The sequence below is a fragment of the Hylobates moloch genome, unplaced genomic scaffold (genome assembly GCF_009828535.3).
Source record: "Hylobates moloch isolate HMO894 unplaced genomic scaffold, HMol_V3 SCAFFOLD_19, whole genome shotgun sequence".
Classification (NCBI taxonomy): domain Eukaryota; kingdom Metazoa; phylum Chordata; class Mammalia; order Primates; family Hylobatidae; genus Hylobates; species Hylobates moloch.
Window position 1 is genome coordinate 59,882,178 of NW_026652294.1, and position 24,208 is coordinate 59,906,385.

Consider the following 24,208-nt stretch of genomic DNA (forward strand, 5'->3'; position numbering starts at 1 on the left):
TTCCATAAATATGTTATTTAGGACCAAAAAATTTACATACTTTATTGGTAAAATATGTAATTCCATATTGTCTCATCATTTTTTAACCCAATCTTCATTCTTATATATATTTTTTAAACTTTGAAAAGTTGATCCTTCTCCTGATTCTGGGCAATCCTGGAGACATTAATGGAGTAAAAACCTTAGGATAAAGTGAAGCTAACTAAACCTAACCTGCACATTTTGGCATCTGAAGAGGCTTTTGGATAAACAGGGAAAAAAATTGCTACTGGATGAGAAAGAAACTTGGAAGAGAGAAAAGGAAACACTGTATTTCTACTCTGATCTACTTCCCATTTTTACATGAGATCAGAAGATCTGGTGTAAAAACTCTTTAGTTATTTAATGCTTCTCGATAATGTCAAAAAGAAAGATTTAAATAAACCCTCTAAAATAAGTAAGCAAACACCATTTGGAATGCTATAATGGAAGGGAAACTCTTCAATTGAATCACTTTAGGAATTTTTAAATTACTTGTAAAATCTATAATATTAAGGCAATCTTAAAACATAGTTGGAGCATTAAAGTTTTGAAATAATACTTATCCAAAATATCCCTCTACATTTACTTAGAACCACGCCTAAATCATTCCACATAAATGAGAATCTAACTTATTAGGAAAGATCTTTACTCAAGGATATTTGATCTGAATGTGGAATTACGAAAATATTTCTCAACTGCTGTTGTTTACAATTCTCTAGAACTGCAAATAAATCACGCTAGTTATGCAACTCATATTGAGGTCTCTAAGCAAAATTTTTCAAAGGTTCTAGGACATCACTCCTCACAACATCTGACAGCACCACTTCTTTTCATAGATTTCTCAAATCCTCAAGTGTCATGCCTAGGCTATGAGGCATCTTCAGCACTGTAAGGTGCCCCAGTAGAATAATCAAAACCATAATGATCCTGGAAATTAAAATAAAACAAATGATAATTTTGAAGCAGCCACCAACACAACTACTTGAAAAGAAAAAAATTGAGTGTCCCTGTCTAATGTCGCTAACCAGTAATAATTTGAGGGAATAACTTAATTTAAAAAACATATTAAAGTGGTCAGGCACTATGGCTCACACTTGTAATCCCAGCATTTTCGGAGGCCAAGGCAGGAAGATCACTTGAGGCCAAGAGTTTGAGACCAGCCTGGGCAATATAGCAAGACCCCATGTCTACCAATAATAATTATAAGTTAGCTGAGTCTGGTAACACACACCTGTAGTCCCAGCGACCAGGAAGGCTAAGGTGGGAGGAGCTCTTGAACCCAGGAGTTCAAGGTTACAGTGAACTCTGATTGTGCCACTGCACTCTAGCCTGGGCTACAAAGAAAGACCCAGTCTCTAAAAAAAAAAAAAAAAAAAAAGGGAAAAAACCCAGCAAAACACATGGAAAAGCAATATTTAGAGGCATTTTCCAAGAAACAAACAGACTTTTTCTCATGATAATGATGCTCTTTTGGGTTGAGAGGCAGCTGGCCTCTCTGCAAAAATGCCTGAATGTCTTTCTTGCAGAAAATGCGCAGTGATGGAAGTTGGGTTAAAAAACAAAATGCTGACTGCATTAGAGAGCACATTTTCCTTTCAAAGAGACTTTATACTAGAGGAAAATGTTGCAGGGGCTGAGTTCTCTGAAAGTTCCAATTCATCCAGAGACTACTGGCTCTTTCAAAGCCTGGGATCTTGATGTTTGAGCACTTTGTTGAAGTCATCTTGAAGTTCTGCCTTCTCTTTTCTCTGATATGGTTCTAGACAAGACATTATAAAGAGTCTTACTAAAGGAGGGTCCCACTGACCATCAGGAGGCTGCTTTTATTCAACAGTAAGAAAAAGGCCAGGAGGAAGATGGGTATCAGGTTCTAAGAACACAGGCCTTCCTGTCTGCTATTCTTAACAAATCTAATCCTCATTCTGTCTCATTTCCAATGGCATTCAACATAATTGACCATTGCTTTCAAGTACTTCTTCTTGAAATACTTCCTCCTCTTGAATTACATGACACCAAACTCTCTTGGTTTTCTTCTCTGGTTACTTCCTTCTCAGTCTCCTTTTCTAGGTCCTTCTATTCTCAAATTCAAAATATTGGCTGAGTGCAGTGGCACAGGCCAGGCATGGTGGCTTATGTTTGTAATTCCAGTACTTTGGGAGGCCGAGGCAGGCAGATCACTTGAGGTCAGGAGTTCAAGACCAGCCTGGCCAACATGGTGAAACCCCGTCTCTACTAAAAATACAAAAAATTAGCCAGGCATGGTGGCGTGCACCTGCAAGCCCAAGCTACTTGGGAGACTGAGGCAGGAGAATCACTTGAACCCAGGAGGCGGAGGTTGCAGTGAGCCGAGATCATCATGCCACTGCACTCCAGCCTAGGTGACAGAGCAAGACTCTGTCTCAAAAAAAGAAAAAAAAATTAAAATATTGCAGCGCCTCAGGACTTGGCTTTGTGCTATCTTCCAATGTGTTCATCAATGATTCCTAGTTTCAAATACCATCAGTGTACATGAAGCTTCTAATTTAATCTCTATTCTAGAACTTCCTTCTCTGAAAAAACATTAATTTAATTAAAGTATTTATCAAAAACTTATTTAGTGTTTCTTATGTGCCAGGCACTATTCTAAGTGCTTTATAAATAAAAGTTGTTAAATCTGAACAAGAACATTATGAGATAAAACTATTATTATTCCCATTTAATAGACAGATGAGGAAACTGAAGCATAAGTTACACAACTAGTAAGGTTTTGTGCTCCTAACTACTGCACATTGCTATTTTTTCCTTCTTGACATTTTTGCTTTTAAGTTTCAAAGGCAGCTTCAGTCTCCAACTTAAAATGTCCAGAATGGAACTCCTGATTTCCCCCTTCAGTAACCCAATCATCTTTCAATCTTCTCCACCACAGCAAAGGATTTTACTGGCTACCCAATTGCTCAAGTAAAAAATCAGGAGTTATTCTTGACCCCTCAATTTCCTTCACATCTCACTTCCAGCTGATTGCCAAATTCTCTAAATTCTCCCTTGAAAATATACATAAACTCATTTACTTCTCTCCATTTCCATTACCACCACCTTAATATAGCAATAATAAGTGAATATTACACTTACATGCTTTATGCATTTTACATATACAACTCATTATGACATTGTTGGGAGATGGGTACTGTTGGAAACATTTTGAAATAGGCAAAAGAGATTACTGGTTGTCTTTTCAATGAACTGCTGGCATTTTCTAGCAAATTTCCAGGGGTGGTCTTGTTCTATGGAATTATGAGCCTTTGATGGTCTTTGCTAGTCTGTTTTGCAACTCCATAGAGATAGAAGTTTCCCTGTAGAGGGCTGGTGATGATACAGATGTTTCTTGTCCATAATAATATATGTATTTTTCTGTTCATGGCACTGCAAGTGGTTTTGTCTGGTAGAAAATATATACTTTATTCTAAATCAAATTCTCATTTGAACTAGTTTTAATATCACACTGGCTTCCTCAATAATTTGTGAGTTAAATAAAATTTTTGGCTGGGCACGGTGGCTCATGCCTGTAATCCCAGCACTTGGGGAGGCTGAGGTGGGCAGATCACGAGGTCAAGAGATGGAGACCATCCTGGCCAACATGGTGAAACCCCGTCTCTACTAAAAAAAAATTAAAAAATTAGCTGGGTGAGGTGGCGCACACCTGTAATCCCAGCTACTTGGGAGGCTGAGGCAGGAGAATTACTTGAACCCAGGAGGTAGAGGTTGCAGTGAGCTGAGATCACACCACTGCACTCCAGCCTGGCAACAAAGCTAGACTCCATCTTGAAATAATAATAATAATAATAATAATAATATTTTTGACATGTGATTATTTTATATTTTCATGAGACTTATGATTGTACCCTTTTGAAAATTATATTTTAATAGTATTACTTTCATCTCAATTTCTAGATGACAATATTGGAATACAATGATTTCTAAGGCCACACTGCTCAGTAAATGGTATTGTCAGGACTTGAACCCTGGCAGGCTGGCTCCACAGTTGGTGCTCTTCATCACCTCACTGTCCTGCCATGGGCTGCCACGCATACCATGATCACTGAAGCTAACACTGTCTTTCTGCTGGACTACCACAATAGTCACTGGTCTATTTTCTTCCTCTGTTACTTCTTACTGACCTGTTCTTAATGAAGTAGCTAGGGGAATCTTAAAATGTAAAGCTTTTAATTGTCTCCTACTGTCCCCAGGTAAAAAAGACAAACTTTCTCCCAAGGTTATCTTGGTTATCTTATGGCATTTTCTATCCTCATCTCCCACCATTTTCCCCCAGTTACTACTCTCTCCAGCCACACTAATCTTCTTTTACTTCCTTCAATGTGGTCAATGCTTTCCTGGCTCAAGATTCTGGCATGTGTGGGTTGCACCCTGGATCACCCTCCTCCCTTCTCTTTGCTTGGAATAACTCCCACTCATCTTTCAGGTCTCAGTATATATGTCCCTTCTCAAAGAGGGCTTTGCTGGATGATATGGTTTGGATTTGTGTCCCTGTCCAAATCTCCTGTCGAACTGTAATCCCCAATATTGGAGGAGGGACCTGGTGGGAGGTGACTGGACCATAGGAGTGGATTTTCCCCTTGCTGTTCTCGTGATAGTGAGCTCTCAAGAGATCTGGTTGTTTAAAAGTGTGTATCACCTCTCCCTTTGCCCTCTTCCTCCTTATCTGGCCATGTAAGATGTGCCTGCTTCCCCTTCATCTTCCATCATGACTGTAAATTTCCTGTGGCCTCCCCAACCATGCTTCCTGTACCACCTGTGGAACTATGAATCAATTAAACCTCTTTTTAAAGAAATTACCCAGTACTGGTAGTCCCTTATAGCAATGTGAGAACAGACTAATACAGAAAATGGCTATCAAGAAGTGGGGCATTGCTATACAGATACCTGAAAATGTGGAAATGACTTTGGAACTGGGTAACTGGCAGAGGTTGGAAGAGTTTGAGAAGGCAGGAAGATCAGAGAAACTTTGGAATTTCCTAGAGACTTGGTAAATTGTTGTAATCAAAATGCTAGTGATATGGACAATGAAGTCCAGGCTGAGGTGGTCTCAGGCACCTCAGGCACTGTGGGACCTTGAACCTTGAATTTGAGAGTGATAATTTAGGGTATCTGGTGGAAGAAATTTCTAAGCAGCAAAGTGTTCCAGATGTGATCTGGATGCTTCTAACAGCATATAATCACATGCATGAGCAAAGAGATAACCTGAAACTGGAACTTATATTTAAAAGGGAAGGAAATCATAAAAGTTTAGAAAATTTGCAGCCTATGTGGTAGAAAAGAAAAACCCATTTTCTGGAGAGGAATTCAAGCTAGCTACAGAAACTGGCATAAGTAAAAAAGAGCCAAATCTTAATAGCCAACACAATGGGGAAAATGCCTTGAAGGCATTTCAGAGACCTTCACAGCAGCCCTTCCCAAATGTCAACAGCCAAGACAACGGGGAAAATGCCTCAAAGGCATTTCAGAGCTGTGGCAGTCCCTCCTATCACAGGCCTGGAGGCCTAGGAGGGAAGAATGGTTTTATGGGCCAGGCCCAGGGCTCCACTGCCCTGCACAACCTTGGGACACTGCTCCCTGTGTCCCAGCTGCTCCAGCTCCAGCCATGGCTAAAAGGGCTCCAGATATGTCTCAGGCATCCGCTCCAGAAGGTGCAAGCCATGAGCCTTGGAGGCTTCCACATAGTGTTAAGCCTGCGGGTGAACAGAGGGCAGGAGTTGAAGCTTGGGAGACTCTGCCTAGATTTCAGAGGATGTATGGAAATGCTTGGAAATCAAGGCAGAAGTCTGTTGCAGGAACAGAGACCTCATGGAGAACCTCTGCTAGACCAGTATGGAGGGGAAATGTGGGATTGGAGGTCCCACACAGAGTCTCAACTGGGGCACTGCCTAGTGGAGCTGTGAGAAGAGGGCCACCATCCTGCAGACCCAAGAATGGTAGACCCACTGACAGCTTGCACCATGAACATAGAAAAGCTGCAGGCACTCAACTTCACAGGGGTGGAGATGCCCAAGGCCTTTGGAGCCCACCCCTTGCATCAGCGTGGCCTGGATGTGACACATAGAGTCAAAGGAGATCATTTTGGAGCTTTAAGATTTAATGACTGCCCTGCTGGGTTTCTGACTTGCGTGGGGTCTGTAGCCCCTTTGTTTGGGCTAATTTCTCCCTTTTGGAATGGGTATATTTACCCAATGCCTGTACCTCCATTGTATCTTGGAAGTAACTGACTTGTTTTTTATTTTACAGGCTCATAGGAAGAAGGGATTTGCCTTGTCTCAGATGAGACTTTGGACTGTGGACTTTTGAGTTAATGCTGAAGTGAGTTAAGAATTGGGAGACTGTTGAGAAGGGATGATTGTATTTTGCAATATGAGAAGGGCATGAGATTTGGGCCAGGGGCAGGATGATATGGTTTAGATTTGTGTCCTTGCCCAAATCTCCTGTCAAATTATAATCCCCAGTGTTGGAGGAGGGGGCTGGGGAAGGTGATTGCATCATGGGGACAGATTTCCCCCTGCTGTTCTCATGATGGTGAGTTCTCATGAGATCTGGTTGTTTAAAATTTTGTAGCACTTCCTCCATTGCCCTCTTCCTCCTTGTCTAGCCATGTAAGATGTGCCTGCTTTCCCTTCTCCTTCTGCTATGATTATAAGTTTCCTGAGACCTCCCCAGCTGTGCTTCCTGCACAGCCTGTGGAACTGTGAATCAATGAAACCTCTTTTACTTATAAATTGCCAAGTCTCAGATAGCTCTTTATAGCAATGTGAGAAGAGACTAAGGCACTGACCCTCAGGCCTAATAGGTCCCCTATTAACATCTTTGAGCATCTTTCCATTTTCTTAGAACAGCTACCAGTCTTTGATAATCACAATGCAAATCTTTATGTAATAATTGTCCCCCTCACTTGACCAAATCTCTATGAAGATAGAACTTCATATAATAGGAACTCAGTAAATAATTTTTCAAAGAAATAAATGGATTGATAAACAGAAGGATAAGAGTTAATGTTATGATTGACTTGGTACTGTGCTTATTCTTAGGGCCAAAGACTGAAACCAGGCTAGATAAAGAGGCAACAGCCAAAAGACTCTAAGAAACTAAGTCATATTTTTCTGTTCTAGGCATTGGCATGAGGAAATACAAACCTCTTTCTACTGTAGGAGTTTCATATGGCTGTAGAAACCATAAGAAAACTCCTACAGCAGGAAAAGGTTAGAGTTACTAGACCCAAACTGAGCAGCTACAGTGGGCTTATTCATTTATGTTTCTTATAGCTATATTTATGCAGTATATGCTGGCCGAATTTCATCTTGATGGGTTGTTAGGTAGTCATGTAGCTTGAGGTAAGTTGAGATTCTGTGTCTATCACACTTCAGTGAAATATCAATAAAATGTCATTTTTGAAGAATAAAAAAATTAAGGGGCAGCTTTGAGACAGATGCTGACTTCAATAATTTTTATAGGACTCTGGTCAAACACTGCCTTATCATACCATCAGCTACTCAGCAGTGAAGCGCTGAAGCATTTTGGAACTGTTCCTAGGTTAGAGAAACCCAAAGGAGAGCTTTTGTCTTTTTTGTCTACTTTTTAAAACTCAACATCCATAAAATTTTGGGAAAAAAGGAAGAAAGACTACTCACTACATGTAGAAGATACAAATACATCCAAATTATTCGTTTCAGAAATGGAAAGTGAGGATATGACACTTGTTTCGACCATCTTTCTTTCTCTTTGCTTTTCTGATCTAAATGAACAGAAAATGACTTGAAAATTTGCTTTTCCTTGCAAATAGTCTACTTAAAAGGCCACATCCCAGGGACTCAGATTGCCATCACAGCTTACAATGCTATCACTGCATTTGTAGTTCTCAGCTTAATATTGGAATGTAGTTTAAATGCATGACATTTTCCCTGACTTTGATAAAGATTTAAAATATTGGAAACTCAATACTTTTCATGTACCATTTCTTCTTTACATGGAATGAAATTAGTTTATCTTGTAATTTTGTGAAGGTTTCTTTCCCTCAATACAACACGTTTGGCAAAGCTTTCCAATGAAAAGTTCAGTTCATTAAAAATGACCTTAATGGACTTAACATGTATTGGTGGTGACAGGGTGCATACTTTATTTTGGCACACAAGGATCCCATTAATTTGTCTTTGTCACTCTCTAGGGCTCTGCTAAGCAACAGTTCAGATTTAGATTTCTGAAAGTAGCTACAGAACGAGCAACTGTGGTGACAGAGGGAGGGGCTGATAAATTTAGAACTTCTTGATTTGCAATCAAGGAATGACTACAAAAAAATGGCTCTATCTGCTCTCTTGAGTTTATTATTGATTCTGCTGTTTCTGTGCATGGAGATCAAGTATATTTAACTCAGAGTAGAGAGAGGTTACTTTTTCACCCAGGCAGCTTCTGAACTTTTCTTACTCATTTTTGTAATTCCTCATAAATCTCTTTTTATTTAAATAAAGATTTGTCTCTTAAAATAAACTCTGGGCTAAATTAAAAGTATGGTGCTTATAAGTGAGTCTTCAAAGACCCTCAGAAGTGTAGATGAAGAAAGGCAGTAAGGTGCTGTGAGCTGGGAACCCACTAGCTGAGTTTTGAGTTAAATATTGTTGTTCTCTCTCAAATGCCATTAGATGCAAGATGTATGAGGCAGATACAACAGCTGCCTCAATTTCTCCATTTGTAATAAGTGGTTATTAGATATCTTAACTCCCTTAAAGATTCTCTAGGAAAATGAATGAAGCTAGAAAAGGCCTAATCACAACAAAAATTTATATACATAGCACTTCCTGCATACCAGGTACTTTATACAGATTAACTTAAACCTCAGAAGAACCCTATGAGGTGGCGACTACCTCACTTCACAGGTGATAAATGGAGGCATATGGGGTTAAATGACTTTCCCAAGGTCAAGATTGAAACACAAGCTGTCTGTCCCTGGAGCCCACACTTTTAGTCACTGTGCAGAGCTGTCCTGCATGGAGGTATGATCAAAAATTAACTTGATTTTTACTCTGATTCCAGCAGGATTGTGTCTTTGTCAGGGCACACAAATACAGAGACTCACCCCTCACCAACTCACCCAGTTGGCAGCTTAATGCATCCGAAAAAAATCAATTTTAGGAAATTATCTGCGGTTTCTAAAGCCTGTTTTTAACATATAGGTAGGAATAACTGAGGTACACATAATGATACAAAATATCTGATCACTTGGTATGTAAAAAGATCATATATCTTTCCCCAAGTACTAGTTTTGGAATCAAAGCCAGATTCAAATCAGTTTGATCATAATCTGTCAAACATTGGTTCATATCAACATCCCCCTCAAACCCTTTCAATGTATATATTATATTCTTCTATCATTTATTTCTTATATTTATGCGTTACCATGTAGTAGCTTAACTATCTGATATTTTATCTCAGAGGTAGATGCAATTCTAATATATGCTAGTAGAGAATTTGGGAATTCAATAAAGTCTCCTGAACTCCTTTTTAAATCAGTAACTCTCTCATGATATGATGCCCAAACATCAAATTGCATTTCTTAAAGACAGCTAGCTCATTTCTTCAGTCTGTGGATAGACAACTGGTACTCAACACTTTGGTCACAATCCTATTGCTCTTGTGATAAGAATGCACTAACGGTTTCTTGAGGGCAAAGACTACGGTTATTTTTGCAATACCTGCACCTGGTACATAGCATGGCATAGGGCAAGGGATTTATAGGTGAGTTTTGCTTCCATCGTTAGGAGGTGTGAACAATTTAGCAAGTCTAGTGGCTCTCTAAAGTCATCTAGAATATGGAATTAGCCCAAGAAATTATATTAAGCACTTTGCTGCTGCAGAGAATAGGGAAGAGGCCAGAAAGGAAGGTGTTGGAAGTGGGAGAGGTCAAGACTATTGTAGGCGAAGGGTTGATGCTGTCTGGCCAGTGTGAGGCTTTAGCTCTACCATATGCCAGTTTTCAAAATTAAGTGCTCTTTAATCTTATAATTCTAATGCTCAACTCTTTGCTGCTTGAACATTCTTTTTATTGACTGAATAATCTGCAAACAGTGTTTAAATTTCTTGATCTTAGATTTCTTAAGAATCATGAATCATCTCACCTGTTTCTACACATAAACAGGATATTCATTGTTACTTTTCTGTGGCCTGAGATTCATGAAGAGAATATAATTCAGGTACCTTATATTTAGAATATAAATAGTAACACTATATGGACCCATAAATGATGTTTGGTTCACTACATTTTGAGGAGGGATATAAAAACACATGTCACACAATTAACATTTCTAGCCACTTAAAAAAATATGAATTCACATTCTTAACCACTGAGTTAAGCCATCTACATTCTTAGACTACTTATTGGGTATAAATATGGACTAATGAAAACATACGCTTAAACATTATATCTTTAAATACTATTTTCAACAAGGTAAACAAGGCATTTAATGAGTACAGAATCACCATGGTGACTCTTATTGGCTTTTCTATATGCATCTAATTCCTTGTGGGTTCTGTTCACATAGATGCATGACAGGAATTTCCCTTTGCTTCTTATTGAATAAACCCCATTGCTAAGCTGATGCCATCTGGCATCCAGATATTACTGCTGCCTTCTGCTTACTTACTTTTCTTCCTCTTCGTCTTCTTTTTTGTAATGGCTCACAACAAGATTATTTATGGCAATACATTTAAGCCCTGACTATTTTGTTGAAGCACAAATATAGTCTCCTAACCATGCAAAGCCGTTGACTGAAAATCTAATAAGATAACTCAAGATCTTTTAAAATGCAAGATCAAGGCACAAGGACTACCCAATCCTACCTTTGAAAAAATGGCATCATTAAGGCTCTCCACCTGGTGAAGGCCAGCTATTTAACAAGGGAATATCTAGAAAAAATTGCTATATTGGCCACACTGTGTCCAAAGCAACTGGCATATCCCATTGCTTCTTCTGAGCCATCGAAGAAGTACAGGCAACTGAAATATATCTGGAAGAACCTGGCTTCCCTAAGTGCCCCACTGGTCCTCACTTTCTCTACCTGGGATGCCTTGTTTTAGAGACCAGGAAGAGCACCTAAAGCATCCAGACTATACCTTTTTTCTTTTCCTTTTTTTTTTTAAACGTGAGTCCCTTAGCAAATTACACCTTCTAGGGCATTAGGTGGCCTGTTAGTAGCCTGAAGGAGTTAAGGAAATGAACAATTTCCTTCCTGTTTCAAGTCAGAACAGGCTTTTTAAGGTAAGCTGAATGACCTCCTATCCAACATTTCTTTAAATGTATCATTTTTCCTCATGAAATTAAGCTGTCAGAAGGGTCACACTATGTACTTGCCTGGGTGATACATGTCAGGTGATAGTGATGTTTATGCACACATCTCAGTCAAGACTAAAGCTACGGTATAAAAATAAGAGATGGGAAACCTGTCAGGAATTTTTTTAGCTTCCACCTGATTAACAAATATAATTGTACTACCACTTTGTAGTTCCAATTCCCCACCAATAAAGGTACACTTTTGAGAGTTTCCAAAAAGACCTAGAAAGCTATTCCTATATATTTTTCCACGAAAGCAACCAGATGGGCTCAATCTGGCATTTAAATGGTGTATCCTAAATCTAACAACACTCTCAACAGCTGGAGGGAAATAAAAAATGACATAGTTTGAAACTTAACAGAAGATAATTTTATCAGTATTTTTCCCATCCCCCCTTTTCTAGTACTAGCATGGCACTGCTATTACCCTCAGAAAAATGGAGCTCTCCCAGAGTCTTAGTAATTGTAGAAGTCTACCTCAACAGTCAGAGGCATTTGAACCAGGGCAACTCCATCTCAAATAGGCACTGGGTTAAGGCTGAGACCGGCTGGGCTGCATTCCCAGGAGATTAGGCATTCTTAGTCACAGTCATAGATATATATATATATAATTTTTTTATTTTTTATTTATTTTTTTTTTTGAGATGCTCTGTTACCCAGGCTGGAGTTTGGCGGCGTGATCTCAGCTCACTGCAGCCTCCATTTCCCAGGCTCAAGCAATCCTCCAGCCGCAGACTCCTGAGTAGCTGCGAATATAGGCACACACCACCATGCCTGGCTAAGTTTTTTGAGTTTTAGTACAGACCAGGTCTTGCTATGTTGCCCAGGCTGGTCTTAAATTCCTCATGTTGTACATACCTAGAAAATATATTCGACTGGGCGCGGTGGCTCATGCCTGTAATCCCATCACTTTGGGAGGCTGAGGTGGGTGGATCACCTGAGGTCAGGAGTTCAAAACAGCCTGGCCAACACAGTGAAACCCTGTCTCTTATTTACTAAAAATACAAAAATTAGCTGGGCATGGTGGCGGGCACCTGTAATCCCAGCTATGCGGGAGGCTGAGGCATGAGAATAGCTTGAACCCAGGAGGTGGAGATTGCAGTGAGCCGAGATCCCGCCATTGCATTCCAGCCTGGGCGACAAGAGTGAGACTACGTTTCAAAAAATATATATATATATGTATTCATCACAATATTCCTACCTTTCTACCACATGAATCAGATGTGTCATAACAAACCAATCTGTTGTTGAGGGAAAGAAAATCAACATGTAGAAGTATTTTTGAGTTGACGATTCAGCTTTATATGATGAAATCTATCTATAGATTACCACCATGTGAGCCAATCTCCATATTTATTTCAGTGGTTCTATGAAACTGATATCTGGATTTGTATCTTGGGCATGGTGTTTAGTGCAACCACAGTGTTGGTTGTTGGTACATTCTTCTGGTCTATAATGTGTTAGTTATTTCTTGACAATTCAGTTTTTAGTCTTTTATCATTGTTTTCTTCTAAGCATCTTAAAGCAGTTACTTCCCAACATATGTTTGGCCTGAGTGCTAACCAATCTTTTCCTTACATTTTGGGCTAACTAAAAGTATCTAACGTGGAACAAGGGTATCTTCATAAGCTGAAGACATTCATCTGGTGATTTTTCTGTATTACGTAATGAGATAGGCTGGTGATAATATTTTCACTTTCCATATAGGGAAATAAATGATATTTACTGCTTTACTACGGAACTCTCCGATGTTAGCTGGAGCCAAAGCAAGAGATAATAGTTGTGAGCCACTGTTCTTGCCTCGCTGTAGCAGTTCAGAAGTGACAGCCACAGCTTCTAAACATTACCATTTAATTTAAGCAGTGTGAGTCTCTTTGGTGGGGGGAAGGAATGACTTGCTGACAGTTGATCATTTTTTCATTATGCTTCAGAGAGTAATTATAGGTTGTCACATACATTTAGAAACCGGTCTACGTGGTTTAAGAAAAGATGGAATTAAGGCCATGCAACATTATGTTTTTTAAATTCAAAATCAATATAGATAAAAAAAAATGTGACACTTAGGACCTTTCTTAGGGTGCAGTGCACTAAACACGTAAAGTGTATTAAAATGTAGAAACCATATACCTTTCATTACATTATTCTACAGCTGTCATTTATTTTATTTTGGTATAAAAGTAATTATTATTCTGAGCACAATAGTATACATTTCCTTTACCCTGCACTAGCACTCCAATTACAATCTACTCCAATTCAGATTAACCATGCCAAGATGGCAATTTCATTACACTAAGAGTAAATTTTAATAGTTTAATATATGGCTATACTTTCAATGGCTAAAACTATGTTTAACTACTTTAGAGATTTTATTAAGATTAACGTTAAACATAATGCATCTTAATCGGATCTTTAGTAGAAAACATTCATTACAAAATATGGTTGATGATGGTTTACGTAATGCTTCTGTGGATGCATTAAACTCCACTGACAGCTTTCATCTGAAAGGCATCTAATAATGGGAAGATGCTTATCGATGTAAGATGTTTCCATTTATTTTCAATTTTGTATTATTATTTACCACCAGCCAGAACGCAAGATTATACATAGGATTACGCTCTAGTTCAAGTGACAAAATACAGTGTACAAAGGGAGAAGAGTTTATTTAGGTAAAATAAAACATAACTGGTTTCAAATAGATTTAACCCAGTAGGATATAAAAGGAGTCACCAGCTCTAATTACATAGCATCTTTCTGTGTCTTAAATAGGACCTTACTGGATTAAGAAGTTATTAATGCCCCCCTAAAAAGAACTGCTTATTTACTCCTCAGCAACAAAAAGGCCTGTCAAATCAGGTACTGGTGGAGGAGAAGCAAAAAATTGTAAGCCTTTATACATTCATTCCAAGGTTACGCTGTGATCTTTAATCACTCCCTTTCCTCCAAAGTTCTGCAATGGTTAGTTGCTTTTTCTCAAAGAAGTCAAAAAGTTTGCTGTAGTAACTTTACAGTACAGAAATAATTTGTTTGCTTAATTATCCTTCTAAGTAAAAATATGTGTTTCCTGGGCCAGGCGTGGTGGCTCACGCCTGCAATCCCAGTACTTTGGGAGGATGAGGCAGGTGGATTGCTTGAGGTCAGGAGTTTGAGACCAGTGTGGGAAACATGGAGAAGCCCAGTCTCTACAAAAAAATTAAAAACATAGCCTGGTGTGGTGGCCTGCACCTGTAGTCCCAGCTACTCCGTAGGCTGAGGTGGGAGAATTCATTGAGCCTGGCAGCTGGAAGCTGCAGTGAGTTAGGATTGTGCCACTGCACCCATGCCCGGGTGACAGAGGGAGACCCTATCTCAAAAAAAAAAAAAAAAAAATAGGGAAAAAAAGTGTTTTCTAAAGTGTGCATCCTTTTGGTGTATGTGAAATCAAAGGACAGAATATAATTTCTTTACAAATGACCTTTGGTTACTGTACAAATCTATATTTTGGATTTCTTGTGCACTTAGCAACACAGTTGTGTTCTGGCAAACCACATCAGATTTAGATTCAAACAGAACGAATCTGAGAAAATTCTAAATTGCATTTAAATGGGTTGCAACGTTAATTTATATCTCCAGTAAAATTTGGAAATCATTTTATATCCTACATGCTCTGCTATTAACTCTTGGAGGGTGGATGACATATCTTAAGTGCCAGTGAATAGCACAGAGCTTAGAACTTACATTAAATGAATTAGTTCAGAAAATTTTTCAACCTGAGAAATTTCTTGGGTCATAGATGAAATTTTTCAATCAATTATATCCCCTCGTTTGTAAAAGTGATGTAGCAGCTATGCCTATCAGAGTTTTCTAATGAAATCAATACATAAACTTATCAGTCAATCAATCATCCACTTAATCTACTTTTGTCTCTCCTTTTTGTTTCCTCTTCTGAAGCATCTGGCAAATCTGGGCCTCACGGTTTTACAGATTCCATGGCCTTGATAAAATTGAGCACACATGGGACATAATCAAGTGGGGCAAATAAGTAGGTCCACCCCTAATACCAATCCCAGGAAGAAAGGGAAAAGAAAAGTTAATGAACTTCCTTTGCCCTCAGGTATACTTTATTTGCTCTTTAATTTTTGTGAGTGACTGTATTGCAAAACTGGGAGAGCGTGAAAAGCAGCTCAGACTTTCCCATCAAATCTATGTTATATCATCAGCTGCAGCCTGGGCCTTCTCACCTTTGGTCCCTTGCCAAGAGAAGAGAGGAGGTAAGATTTTGGAGAAGAGGGTAAGCACTACACCTTCATTTTCTTACTTTAGGCAAAACAGAAGTATTCACAATGCAATCATTAGTTTTGACAAACACTTTTTGAAACTAATCAATCTTTAATTTGAGAGCCAAAAGGCTTTGGTGAGATGATTACACTTAGTTCAGAACCCATGAAAGCTACAACCAGTGAGACACTGCTTTCTTTAAACAAATCAGTTTCAAATGTAGAAGTTTGTGCTTTTACAACTTACGAGGGCTCCTCTGACACAGCAGCTCCTTCTTCTAGTTCTTGAGCTTGTTTGAACCATGGCAACTTGGCCTCGACTGGAAGTTTCTCTGAGAAATCAGTGCGTGCACATACAAAAGAAGAGGTTAGAACCAACCTGGGATTTTAGGAAAATTCCTTATTCTCCTCACCAAGAAGTTACTATATTGACAAACACGAATAATAAGTTTTTGGGTAAATTGCTGCCTCTGATGATGGTTATATCTAGAAAAATAAAATCGAATTTTAAAATGTTTAATAATATGAGTTTGTGTACAAGCTTCCTCTTTATTATGATGAATAGCAAAGTCCTTTTATTATGAAAGTTGTAAGTGTAGGAGCACTAGCTCAATATGCATATAAAGAATCATTGAAGTATCTTTTTACCATTTCCTCTTGAAAAGATAGAGCAGTATTTACCTTGGAAAACAAAGTATAATCAATTATATTGTGATATTTTCATAAATTCTAACTCTTTTTTTTGCCTTTTAGCTAAGTGTGATCTATGTCACATTGCCAAAAACAAACTCTTTCACTCCGAAATCCACAAAACATTGATTTAGATATCCGACTCATTCAGTACTACCCCAAGGCTCACTGACAACTGGAATATGTGCAAATGAGGGTTCATAACACATAATTTGACTTATTTCACCTATTTATCTAGCTTTGGCCAAACAATTCAAAACAAGCTTCCTCGTTACTTCCTGGGAAAAAAATTGTGGAGGAGAAAAATGAAGAGGGAGGTTATAACTGCTCTTACAGAAATGACTGCCAAGATTCCCATTCTAGCATATTTATTAGGGTCATTTATGGGGATATTTGCCTTTATAGTATGAGCCAATGACGCTCTATCACCATTTTATAACATATAATTGCAAAGATGAAAGAAATATGTCTATACATATATGCACCATAGAATTATATGGTATTTTAATGATGTTTAGAGAGCCAGGCTCACTCTTTAGTTGTGAAAATCCAGATTTGATTCTTGATAGTTAACTGCAAACTGCTTTTCTTTCTCTGAAGTGGCTTGGTAAAGATAAAGCTAATAAACAATTGACTATTTTAAGTTAGGGGCATCACTTCTTGTTCTCTATGCACAGCAATTATTTATAGTCAAAAAACAAAGCAAGTGAGAAATGTGAAACTGCCAAAGCCAAAAGGATTTGCTAACGTTTTAAACACAGCAACACTGTACCTATACATACATCATTTTACAACTACAACCATCCCAGTAAATGACTCAGTTGGCTGGACGTGGAGGCTCATGCCTGTAATCCTAGCACTTTGGGAGGCCGAGGCAGGTGGATTACCTGAGCTCAGGAGTTCAAGACCAGCCTGGGCAACACGGTGAAACCCCGTCTCTACCAAAAATAACACAAAAAATTAGCTGGGCACGGCAGCATGCGCCTGAAATCCCAGTTACTCTGGAGGCTGAGGTAGGAGAATCGCCTCAGCCTGGGAGGCAGAGGTTGCAGCGAGCTGAAATCACGCCACTGAACTCCAGCCTGGGCAACAGAGCGAGAATCTGTCTCAAAAAAAAAAAAAAAAAAAAAAAGACTCAGTAAATGAAGCTGTCTCTGGTGGCGTAGTTAGCTCTCTGTCTTTCAATAAGGAAGCATTCAGTTTGGCACTAATAGTAAGCTTGTAAGACTTTATTGTTGTTTTGAACTAAATCCTGTCAGACACACCTGTGGCAACCTCCTCTCATAGTTGAGGGCGCTGATGATAGTCGGGAGTTAAAAGTAACTTACTGCTTGTGGAAGTTACTATATTGCAGGCATTAGGTTAACCACCCTGTTTATGTTATATCTCATTTAACCTACACATGATCTCTGATTTAGATACTATTATTACACCCATTTTACAGAGGAGGCAACCAAGGCTTCGAGAGAGGTTCATTTATTAAAATTAATCAGGATTTCTGTTTTGTTTTTTGGTTTCCTTTTATATCGTTAATTTAGATTTTACGATGCCATTCAGTTGCAATTAGGGCCACCTATAGTATAATAAAGAGCTACATTGTGACTGATTTTTCAGAGAAATTTAATGGCTTAAAAAAATAAAGAAACGGGAGCCATATTTAATATTAAAAATTAAAGGGGGTTTAAAGAGTTCCTTACTTCTGAATGGTTTGTGACTTTGAATTTTTCTTTTCCACTGACACAGACAAGTAACAATACTTGTACAGAAATCAAATTCATATTCTTGCTAATCTGAGATATCCAAGGTAATTATAAGTCTGGCTCACTAAAAGCTTAGCTCTACACTTTCCTAAAATTTCTTTTTTATAAATTATTGCAGTATCTATTAAATTCTGATATATTTTAAATTATGGTTCTAGAATTCAGTCTCATATTAATGTTTTAATTTTCAATATAAAAAACGACAGTTTTCTGTTTCATCAGTTTGAAATATGAGACTTCCCAATGTACTTCAGCCTTAACAAAATAGACATACTTGGGTTCACTCCCTTGTTTTTAAAGGCAAGAAATGTGGATGGTAAATCAAACATATATTTCTAGAATATCTGGTCTGCCTTTAAGCAGATACATCTGTATTCTTCAGCAATAGTCCTCAAACAACTTTATGACTTGGGAGATAATTATATAAATATATTTCTACATGTAGCGGCTGATGAAATTTTGCAACCAAAATCATTTGAAAGATTCTTTAAAATAGTCAAATTCCTTTAGTAGAGTTTAAGTTACAAAGAATTCTTACTAAGAATACTTGGGATACTTAAAAATATTCCAAGGAGTTTAAAACACACCCGACTACACACAACAATTAACAGGCTGGTAAGAGAGCACCTGTCAAGTTACCTTTGGGTTTATAGCAGGGAGTGGGTACGATGCATTCCTCTTTTATGTGGGGCTTTGTTTTTGGGCTACAGCCTCCTGTGTGCATTCCTCGATGGTCGATGCAGAGGACCACACGGTATCTGAGGCCCTGGCCACATGTCACTGTGCACTGGAAAGAGATTGCAAGAGAGAGGAGACTCGTAGGCAAAGCCTTGTTTACTTTTCTTCACTTCCCATCTAAAGCTTTTAATCTAAGTTTTCTTTTTTTTTTTTTTTTTTCCCCACACAAGGACTCCTGGTAAGTTTATACCACTTCTTACCAGTCAAGGGATCTTTGTTCTATTTGGCTATTTGAGGTGAAGCTCGCTGAAAAATTAAATCACTTTCAATTCCATAGCTTTGGATTAATCAGTTAGCAATCTTTAAGTACCCACTGTGTGCAAAGTCTCAAATCAAGCACCAAAAAGAAGAAAGGAGAAAAGAGACTGTAGAGTGTGCTTAATTTTGATTACCAGCACTGTATTTTATTTAGTTACTTTGCTAATGACTGCTACTTCCAAAAATATGGGAAATACCCCCACATGGATATGAAAAAATTTAAACTAAGATTATAGCTAAATTATATTGCAGCGTTGTCAATCCAATTGATTACACTGAAAGGCAAAAATAACATTTAAAAGAACAGACTGAATGACCAGATGCCCAATGTAGATTGCACCTCTAATGGTTCCCCATGTCTGGTAGCATGTCTAGATGTAGAAAATGTCACAGCTCTGATCTGCTGCCATGAAGCCACAGGGCTCAGTGAAGAGTCTTTTGTCATTTCTGAGGCTGAGGGCACAATGTCTTATTTCATCTTTCTGTTTCCTTTACCATTTTCCTTTCTGCGTTAGCAGTCAGGAAACCCTGAACTGAATTAACATTTTATGTTTAATTACAGCAGGTTTCCTAACATCTATAAGCTTTTTCTTTTAATTATCTTACTTCGTTCCAATTTTAATTTTTGTGCTATTTTCATTTCCTCTTCCCCCCTTCTCCAATGACTAATATACATAGTTTTAATATTAATCCCCTTAGACCCTTTTGGATACAAAGCATAATACATACAAAATGAAATCAAACTTCTGGTCTACTGAGCTCTATCATCAAAACAGCTTTTACAGATTCGGGATCAGTCATTCGGCCTCAATTACCCTTGAAAGGCGGTTGCTTCCCCGTGCCATTTGAGGGAACATTATCTGGGGAACAATAGAGGCTTCTTGAAGGAACTTGAAGAAAGACATTTTAAAAAAACATCATTTACTTTTGGTCATGCTGGATTTGGGGCATTCCTACTCCAGGAGCTAAGCTGGTAGGCTTCTAGACACCTCAAGAAGAGTGTGGAGCTGCTCAGGGTACCCGGTGGGGCCATGATGATGAGAGGGAAGAGTGGACTTACTCTCCTAATGAACAAAGAAAGAAGGCACAGTTACCGGAGACCACTCCTGTGCCAGCCATTTAGGGCAGTCAAAAATGTTGCAGGGCTGCGCGATGGGCATCTTAGGGGTGTACATGCATTTCCACTCTTCCACTGAAGTGACATGCCCCTGGATGTCCTCCTCCACACAGGAAACTGCCCGGCTCTGGATGCCCCCCCCACACGAGGAGGAGCACGCGGTCCATGGGGTGGCCTCCCACCTACAGAAGCAAGGGGAGTCATCAGGGCAGACATGCACATTGCTAAGCCTCCTCAGTGACCGGTCGACCAACCCACTCCCCGTGCCTATTGGTATAATCAGGTTCTGAGAGGCTAAGGTCCAGAGAACCGAAAGCCATCTATTGCCTGAAACCTGATGAGTAAGAGAGAAGGATTCAACATTGGCAAAAGGGCTCTGCAAACCGTGAAGCTCTACACAAATGTAAGCCATTACAGTTTTGAGAGCTGTCCACAAGGATATCTGTGCTCTCTGTAACCTACTCAGAAGAGGTAGGATGTAGTTCTATCCTTCTCCCATAGTTTCAAGATATGTATATATAAAATTTATTTTCGTTAAACCCATTAAGTATCCATCTCAAGACTAAAGTGGTATACTCAGTTAACACTAATGGTTTGCACCTGCAGATACTTTTTATTTTCAATGTAACACTTTATTACTTAACTTCTAGGTATTTTTTTTTTAATAGAAGAAGCTCATATAAGATCAAGGTAAACAAAAGACTCTCTCCTTTGCTTCTGCAATCATCAGCTTTGGGACTACATAGATTCAGCACAATTCTGATGTTCAAACTGTGCTATCATTATTAAGCTCAGGGGCAGAAGTGTTAATATTATCTACATATTCCATAACTGTTGAGGGATACTGGTAGGTAGAGTTCCTCCAGTAAGTAACTCTTGGAACTGTGAAGAGGTTTGGTTTGGGTTGGAAGGCTAATGGCATCTGAAAGTAGACATATAGTTAAGTAAGGTAGAAAATAACAATATTGTCAAAACATTTAAGAGACTTCCACTGATTTTTTTTTTCAGAGATTTACGCAGCTCTGAAGCATCAGGTCCCAGATGCAGAGAGATATCTTTGCCAAATTCTCTTCTCTTCTCCTGTAGATTTAGAGAATGTAGAATTTCTAAAAACAGAAACACTGGGACTGAGTTGAGCTTGTCTTTTTCACATATATTCTGCTTATTGATGAGGATTGCTAAGGAGATTTAAGATTTCTCTTAGAATTATGAGAGATATAATTTTAATGAGAGAAACAAAATGTCACCGGGTTGATCCATTTGAATAGTTAAAATTTTAAAATGTTGCACAGGCACACCATTGAGACATTAATTATTCTGTAGGCAGGTTTTTTGTGTACATTGTGAGTTTGATTTCTCTTCTGCATGAGCCTGAATCATGTGTTTTTCCTAGTTACAAAGGGTTTTCCTTCACATTTTCTCTGCACTGCTCAAGTTTAGGCAACAACTGTTATCTGCACTGCCAAAAGCCAAGACGTGCTGCCAAATACAATATTTTCCTATGTGTATTTCCCCAGGAGACACATAAGAAAATGTCATTGTGGGGAAACTGAGGCCCTCTGGCCCTTGGGAGACTTTCTGATCTCTTTCAAGAGAATGAAGTAGCTCTGTAGAGAGTTTCTCTTCCCAATGGTTAAGACCAATTCTCCCTTGTCTCCACATAAATCTCTGGAGGGCTTCCTTCTGGAGATGAATAACAGGCCTGATTCAGATTGAAGTTGGGTTGAATACATAAGTATGTATTCACATTAGATTTGATCTGGCAGTGAAGTAGGAATATGTTTTTAAATGTACATTTAATCACTTAGAATATTAAGATGCCATAAAAGAGCACATTTTCTAATTGCTACTCTAAAATTCTTAAGCTTGACCCTACTAAAGGGAGAGCGATTAATTTCTGTCTCAGCACTTGGACCTGACCATAGTGCAATTTCACAAATAGCAGTAAGTATCTTTTTCAATATCAGTGATCATAGAAAGACAAATGAGGCAATATTATTTCAAAAATTTATACTATGGTCCCAGCATACAACTACAGTTCTATGCATAGAAAATTATCATGTGAATCCTTGTATAATAATAGGGTTATGTGGAATCTTGAAGTAAAACATGTCTGTGTGCTTTAAAGAAAGCGTAACAAAAGCTGAGAGAGAGCATGTCAGGAGATCTGAAGACGGTAACCAGGTAAGTGCTTGGAATAAAAAAAAAGACATATCCAAGAATCTTATCCTGCAGAACATTGAATGAATTTATACATCATATATGTAACCTTTTTTGGCTTTTAATTTTTTTAAACACACAGCGTGTTTAAGAAATTCTCAAATTAAGCAGGATGCACAAGAGTGGCATATATTAATTATGAATCAAGATAATTATTCAGACTACATTCTCATACTATGTCCAGATATGTGTTACAGTCAAAGACTGAAAGCAGGAAAGACCAAGGTAAATATATGTTAATTGTGTTTTGTATCTATACTTGTGTTCTTAGCCCCATTTAAATAATTTAAATTGCCTTGGTCAGTGGGTAGCTGCCATTTGAGAACCATTTTTGAGTCTTAATTCTTCTTACGAATGAAAACACAGTTGTAAAAATAGTTTGCATTTCCTAAGACTTTGTCAATAAAGCTGAATATCTGACTTTATAACTAGTTCAGTATCAGACATACAAGGGGGTAAGAAATAAAATTTATTGTTCTTTCCCATTGTGATACATAGACATGCCAAGAGTGTATACAAGGACATAGTACAAACACACACCCAGGAGGATCGTTTTAATATACCATTGGGATTTAGGCATTTGAAGAAAAATCCCAACCCATAAGAAATCAATTTTAACCTAATATAGGCATTAGTTATGCCAGAGAAATATAAACAAGAGAGATCACAGATAAAACAGAAATCTAGGAGTTGCCATTACAGGAAAAACATAAACTTGATGTTGCTTACTCCTGATGTCCAACTTTACCTTTATCTTGAAATAATGAAATGTATGGCTTTCATACAAACAGATACATATATCCTATGAACATTTATTTCACAGATACAGAAATTGAAACCAAATGAAATCTTGGTTCAGTTTAATAATTTGCTATTTTCATTACTTCAAAAAATTAATTTTTTGCTATTTCATTATTTTTTCAAGGTCAAGAGTTCTGGATAAAACCAGAAAAATGATGCATTAGGAACATTCTAAAGCTATTTATTGTCTTTATCAATATAGTCATAGGAAAGTAGGAGGGAGCCGACTAATGACATAGCCACGTAGTGAAAGAATTAAAAATAACAAGAAAAACAAGAAGAATATCTAGTATAAGTCAAATTCCTTTCCTATATGTGATCATTAGGTGAAAAGTGAGTTCCCTGCCAGTCACTAGACGTATTTAAGTAGATGCTGGATGACAACTTTCACTTGTATATATGTATTATATAAACATCGATAGATGTGTATATACATGTGTGAATACATACGCATTGAATATATGAATGAATATTTGTGTAAATAGATATTTAACATATCTGTGGTATATGGTTGTGATTGTTGGAGAGGGAATGGGAGAATGAAGCATCAACGGGGAGTTGCACTAGATGACCTTAAGGGACCTCTATTTGGATTCTAATTCATTAGGTATTTGGAGATTTTTCCATCAAACCCTTACAGTTCAAAATAAAATTATTTTCTGGGCTTGGTTTAATTTGAGATGGAGCAGGCTGCTGTGGATTACTCCAACCATTTATGATCTGATTTAAACCCTTGGTTCTAAATAGCAGCTGATTCCCTGAGGACCAAGTAAGCCAAGAAAATAGAGCATAGGTCTACTTCACTCCCAATTCTAATTTCTGCTCTCTGTGCAGCTGTTTCCAACGCAGTCAACACACTCAGTAGCTAGAGTATTTTTCAGCTTCTCCGGTTTTCTTATGAATATATTATAAAGGGAACAAGTTCTTTTAAAAGTTCCTGAATTACTTTCATTACCTTTTTTCTAGTTTTTAAAAGTACTGTACTTTAAAA

At 38.1% G+C, this 24,208-nt stretch overlaps 1 protein-coding gene across 1 annotated transcript in view; it reads right to left on the reverse strand.

The window, feature by feature from the left end:
- ADAMTSL1 (ADAMTS like 1) overlaps positions 1-24,208 on the reverse strand; it is a 454,301-nt gene that overhangs the window by 218,785 nt on the left and 211,308 nt on the right. The window contains exons 11-13 of the mRNA XM_032138382.2: positions 20,174-20,378; positions 18,723-18,870; positions 15,881-15,965 (exon numbers count right to left, since the gene is read on the reverse strand). Of these exons, the coding sequence (XP_031994273.1) occupies positions 15,881-15,965; positions 18,723-18,870; positions 20,174-20,378 (438 nt within the window). The remainder of the gene's footprint in view (positions 1-15,880; positions 15,966-18,722; positions 18,871-20,173; positions 20,379-24,208) is intronic.